The sequence below is a fragment of the Microtus ochrogaster genome, unplaced genomic scaffold, assembly GCF_000317375.1.
Source record: "Microtus ochrogaster isolate Prairie Vole_2 unplaced genomic scaffold, MicOch1.0 UNK15, whole genome shotgun sequence".
In the NCBI taxonomy this organism is placed as follows: Eukaryota; Metazoa; Chordata; class Mammalia; order Rodentia; family Cricetidae; genus Microtus; species Microtus ochrogaster.
This window is the reverse complement of record NW_004949113.1, coordinates 4,800,997-4,807,113: the sequence shown is the minus strand read 5'-3', so window position 1 is coordinate 4,807,113 and position 6,117 is coordinate 4,800,997. Positions and strand designations below refer to the sequence as shown.

At 47.8% G+C, this 6,117-nt stretch overlaps 1 protein-coding gene across 1 annotated transcript in view; it reads right to left on the bottom strand.

Moving 5' to 3' along the window:
- The window catches only part of Nod2 (nucleotide binding oligomerization domain containing 2), a 43,399-nt gene that overhangs the window by 1,098 nt on the left and 36,184 nt on the right, over positions 1 to 6,117 (bottom strand). Inside the window, exons 10-12 of the mRNA XM_005367043.2 lie at positions 4,089 to 4,172; positions 2,656 to 2,739; positions 67 to 724 (exon numbers count right to left, since the gene is read on the bottom strand). Of these exons, the coding sequence (XP_005367100.1) occupies positions 652 to 724; positions 2,656 to 2,739; positions 4,089 to 4,172 (241 nt within the window). The 3' untranslated portion in view covers positions 67 to 651. The remainder of the gene's footprint in view (positions 1 to 66; positions 725 to 2,655; positions 2,740 to 4,088; positions 4,173 to 6,117) is intronic.

Genomic DNA, 6,117 nt, shown 5'->3' with positions numbered 1-6,117 from the left:
GGGAGGGAGGGAGGGAGGGAGGGAGGGAGAAAGGAAAGAGAAGGAAAGGGAACTTCTCAAATTCACCATCCATTGGGGCTGGGTAGTCCAACAACAGCCGCCTGGAGAGGCAGAGAATCTGGTCACTGCCCTGGCCAAGGAAGAGACTGGACACTTCAGCAGTTCCATCCAACTCGAAGCCTGGAAGCTCCCTGAAGTGATGCTGGTGATGGGTCCGTGTTGAAAGCCAAAGAAGCCGGAATCTTCTGTGCAAAGGCGATGGCAGCCTCACTTGGGAAGAAGAGGGGCTCACGGATGCAAGTACGTGCTCCTCCTTCAGCTTCCTCCCACGGGGTGCCCAGTGGATTGTGTTACCCCCATTCAGTCAGGTTCCTTCCCCTCTCAGCCGCTGTCCTACATGATGATCCTCTCTAGACACCCCACGGAAGTGTGGTCCTCTCGTCCCACGTGTCTCTTAATCCAGTTCAGTTAACTAAGGCGAACCATCATGCACCCTTGGGAGAAGTCAGTTCTGGAGGGCACTGGAGCATCTTTTTCTGCTATCAGAAGGTGACTATAGTGCTCCCAGGAGAAAAGTCCAGCCCTGAGTAGCACGGGGATGTTGCCTGGAGCTCTTCAGCCTCCAGAGTCCACGCCTCCAAGGCTCAGAGGTCATAGCAGGAATCTGCTGTCACTGGAGCTGAGTGCTTCGACTTCCTCCAGGGAGAAGGTGTTCCCTCGGAGCCTGCAGGGATGAAAGGAAGGGAGATCTGAGTGGAGGCTTGCAAGGAAAGTGGCCACCCTCGAACCCGTGCCTGGGAGGGGTTCATGCCCAGTCCCAGCCTCAGGCTTACCAGATGTAAGGGGTTCTGTTTTTAGCATCTGCCACCCAGGGCTATCAGGACCACCCCACAGAATGAGCAACATCGAACCACGCCAGCTACAGACTCCCAGAGCCAGCTATTCTTTTTCAGGCAATAATCACATCTGTTAAGAATGAAGTGAGCAAAATTCATGCCCACACAGCTTCATCAATAAGCAGCGAGGGGCATCGGAACCCTTAAGAAGCAGCCCGAGGCTGGCCTACTCCTTGGCAACAGAATGTGACACTTCTGAGGCCTGTGCAATGATTTAAAACAACAACAACAAAAAGCATGCTGTTTCAAATGCTAGACTACCTGACCTCCCCTGCAATGAAACTTCACAGCCACACAAGAAGCAAAGTGTGTCCAGCCCAGGTTTCCGCTTTGGTTTCAATTTCGCTATTTGAAATCTGTCTAGGTAATAAGTTGTGTGGGACTGCAGCCAGCCCTGAGAGTCAGCCCACCTAAGAAGAGCCAACTTTTCCTCCTCTCTGGTTAAATGTCTGGCGTTGACAACGGAGCTCCAAGTCAGGCATGGTGGTGCACACCCGTAATCCCAGCACTTGGGAGGTGGAGGCAGAAGAATTGGAAGTTTATTCTTGGCTACACAGTGAGATTGAAGCCAGCCTGGGCCACATGAGATTCTGTCTGAGGTGGGGAGTGGGGATGGGTGAGCAGGAAGACAGAGGAAATACGGTCCTAGTGTGGACAGCATTTTTGAGGAAATACTGAAAAGTGTGCTTGTTTTGTTTGGATATAATGCTCTTGCCCAGACTTGCTGGAACTCACAATCCCGCCTCAGTCTCCTAAGCATCAGGACCACAGTCATGCTTCACCATGCATACCTGATCTGAAGTACAGACCCTTACAGAGCTCTCTTAGTTTTAAAGTATTGAAATCTAGACCAGTGCCTGAAACACGCAAATCCTAATTTTCACTCATTATGCGTTAAACCAGAGCCTTCCTTTCTGTTTTCTACATGAGAAACAGGAGCCTGAATCAAGTTGTATCTGAATTCCTTTTTCAAACACATGGATGACCATGGCTTTTAATGATACAGATGTGGCCATGCCGTACTGTGGTCCCCACCCTGTGTAATCTTCAGAAATCAAAGGTGCAGAGGATCTCACATAGCATCCTCAATCTGTAAGAGCTGATGTCATGGCCAGAAGTGAATAATGGGGTTCTTGTTTTAATTATCTAACCACACCCCTATTCCTACTTTATAGCTTAGAAGACCAAAGTCTCAGAATACTTCTGATTTCTTTCTTTATTTCCTTCCTTCCTTCCTTCTTGTCTGTCTGTCTTTTGTTTGTTCATTCTGTCTGTCCGTCTTTCTGAGACAGGATTTTACTCTGTAACCTAGGCCGACTTAAAACTCAAAATCCTCTTGTCTTGCCAGGTGGTGGTGGTGCATGCCTTTAGCACTCCAGAGGCAGAGGCAAGTGGATCACTGTGAGTTCAAGACCAGCCTGGTCTACAGAGTGAGTTCCAGGACAGCCAAGACTACATAGAGAAACCCTGTCTAGAAAAACAAAACAAAACAAAACAAAAATCCTCCTGTCTCAGTCTCTTGAGCATTGGGATTACAGTTAGACACCACCACACCCTGATTTTGAACAGAACTGGCCCCTCCTTAGAGACACTGACTTCCTTTACAGCCAGAGATCTAAATCTATTGTGTACAGAATAATAGCAAATGTTGAACAAAACTGGTCTTCAAAATTCCACCATTCATTTCTCCTATCACCCCATCTCCCAGATATGAAAACCAAGGTTTGGAAAAGCAAAGAAATTTCTCCAGTGGCCTTACCAAACTTCCAGAATGGTACTATTCCTGCTGAGGGCCTGCAGGAGGGCTTCTGCACCCCGGTAAGTAATGCCATTGTTGGACAGCCTGGAAAAGAAGTAGACAAGATGCTCTACTGTAACACTTGGTCTTCTGCTGAGCCTGACTGGTCTCAGGAAGCCTAGCATATAAGCCCAGTGAGATCATCTACGAAGGCCAACGTTCTTGTGAAGACAGTCCCTCTTCCACTCACTCAACTGGTCACACATCGGGAAGGACATAAGGGCTGAGCCCCACAGTTCAGTGCCAGGCTTCAGAGGGTTCAGATCCAGCCTCTACCATTTGCTGTTCAGCAAATTTGTCTGAATAAGGAAGTGTCTGCCTCACAGAGAGTAAAACTGAACAGGAAACAACACAGCAAGAGCTCTTGGCACAGCACCTTACTGGTAGAGAGGACCTCACAAAAAGTGATGCACGGGGACACAGGTTAGGGACAGAGGCTGAGACAGGAGCTGATCCGCATTGGAAACGTGGGTTCCTAGCCTTGCTTTCTAGGAACTACTACCCCCTCTGCCTTCCTCCCTAGCACTGGCCTGCTGCACATCTGCCATCAAAGCGATGCTGAGAACAATATCAGCATGTGCTGAGCTTTCCCTGTGTGCCAGCTCTCTGCCTGTTACGTCAGTGCAGGCTTAGAACCCATGCGGAGGCCAATTACTATCCCTTTACACTTGAGGCAACGAGGGCTTCTGTCCAAGGAGAGACCGTCTGTCTGTGAAGCCTGGACTCCAACCAACACTTGGCAGAGAAGACAGCGGAAAACGAAAGAGACAGGCACTTTCTCTCTCTCTCTCTCTCTCTCTCTCTCTCTCTCTCTCTCTCTCTCTCTCTCTATCTATCTACATACCTATCTCCATCCTGTTTCTCTTTATCTCCTCACATATATAGATACTATGAAGAAATGAAAATGGTGTACTTATTGCTACACGGAATGCTTAAGAATCAGTCTGGCAACAAGTAACACAGGCCTCTCCCCACTCCCACCACTGCCTGACCTCCTTTAGGATCGAGTGAGGCAAAGGGTGGCAATGAGGAAAGACAAGCCCGCTACCACCTCCACACCCGATCAATGACACGCCAAGTGTCCCCAAGTGCTCCAGCAGCACTTGCTGTTCCGTGCACTGGATGTATTTCTCCCAGGCCCCAGGGCAACGGGAGCCTTTCCACTCTGAAGTCAAATCCCACCTTCCGAAAGGCCTTGTCAAAATGGCGGCAACCACACCTCATGCCAGGGAAGCAATGAGCACTGGCAGCCTCACCTGCCCAGACCAAGGCAAGCTTTCCCCACCAGATACCTCAGTGAGACTCCCAGAGCTGGCCAGAGCCTGACCTCTGACCCTAACACCCCTCCCCCCGTCCTCAGGCGGGGCATTATTGTACCATCACAAGGAACTTACTTCAAGATTTTTAAACTTGAATTTCTCTTCAGTCCTTCTGCAAGAGAACACACCCCTTCGTCACAGATATGGTTTTCCTCCAGGCTGCCGAGAACAGAAAGGAAGACAAGTTGTCCTGGTGACAGTGACTGTGGAGAAGGATGTCAGGAAGGATGAACCTATACCCTCACCCCATTTACAGAATCCCACTATTCAGCAAGAATAAGAATAGACAAGAGGGGTGAGAGAGTCTCAATTCCAAGGATAACTTTGCAAGGGAACTCACTCCACAGGGCCACTATATAAAAGTCCCCATCATTCAAAGCTATGAATATTCTTATCTCTTTCTTTCCTAGATTAACAAGAAACTTTATTTTGACGTGAGGAGCTATGCACGAACGAAGTGCATCTCCGGCTTTCCACTGAACCAGAATTGGCCAAGTGACACACACACGAGTCACGGATACACAGGGAAAGTTGACAGATGGGAGCTTCCAGGAATGCTTCTGAAAGGAAGGCGCTCTGCCTGCCATTTGCCCTTGTACAATACAGAGCCTGAATCCTGGAATACAAAAGTCAGTGCTGCAGATGGAGCAGTTATCCTGATATGTGACAAAGAAGACACACACTAAGCCTGCTGGGACAGGAAGACATAGAAACAGTTGAGGCCCTGGCTAGTCTGTTATAGACACCACTACAGCGCTAAACTGCCTTCCTTTCCCAGATTCCCCAGACACAAGATAATAAACTTTGCTGGCTTAAGCCTCACAGATGGAGGCTTTCTATCATGTGGTAGAATTAACTTACACTAAATTTGGCCTGAGTTTGCCTCCAAACTTCTGAGTTCCTTGCAGCAAACTACAATTTAATTTAGCATGCAAATGAATTGAAACCTAACAATATATTCGTGCAGCAAAGAGCTTGGTTTCAGATGATCCCAACGGCCGCGCTTCAGTGGGTCACAGGCTGGCAACTCACTGCACCACATCTACAGGAGGGGAGTAGAGAGTTGTTGCCAACACGTGTTTCTGTGTATTGCTTCCTTTTCCTGTAAATACTGCGGCCCTGGGGGCTGGATGGAGCTTTCTGAACCCCTCCATGTTCCAAGTGCCAATCTGTTCATTCATCAGTCTCTGCTCATATAAATTCTGCTAAATCTGCCTTATCTAAACTAAAGTTCCTTTATGCCCAGCTAGCCAATACCCATGGTCTTTCCTATATTAACAAGAAACCTCATTTTGGGGCTGGAGAGATGGCTCAGCGGTTAAGAGCACTGACTGCTCTTCTAGAGGACCTGGGTTCAATTCCCAGCACCCACATGGCAGCTCACAACTGTCTGAAAATCCAGTTCCAGGGGATCTGACACCTTCACATCAATGCACATAAAAAATAAAGATAAATAAATCATAAAAAAAAAGAAATGCTAAGAAACCTCATTTTGTTGTGGGAAGCTATGTGCTTGGAGCAAACAAACATATGGCATTCCCTACTCTCTGCTATAGCAACCAATCATAATCATAAGCAATAACTCTCAATGAGGTGCTTCTCTAACAAGAAGTGATGAGGGCAATTCCCAGTCGGCATATAATCAACACTACATCTTCAGATCCCAGACCCTTGCTGTTGTGCAATGGTTTCCTCCTAGACTGAAACATATTAAATCAGAGGACCACAGAGGAGGGGCAAATAATACTGGGGGAACTTGGAAGAAGAGAAGCTGTGTTGGAACCCCAGTTCACCGGGCCAGCCAGGGCTGTGTTCACAGAGGAGATAAAAGAATGTTCCAGCAGGGACTTTGAGGCTAGTATGGAGCTTTAGTGGCTCTGCTGAGCCCTTTAGTGTGATAAGATCTTTATAAGTAGGGCAAAGGCTTTGGCAGATCTCAGTGACCTAGACCAGCATATAGAGAGTCTGTAAGGTAAGAGAACAAACTAAAGGAGAATGGATAGAGAGATAGAGAGAAACAAAGAAAGAAAGAAAGAAAGAAAGAAAGAAAGAAAGAAAGAAAGGAAGGAAGGAAGGAAGGAAGGAAGGAAGGAAGGAAGGAAGG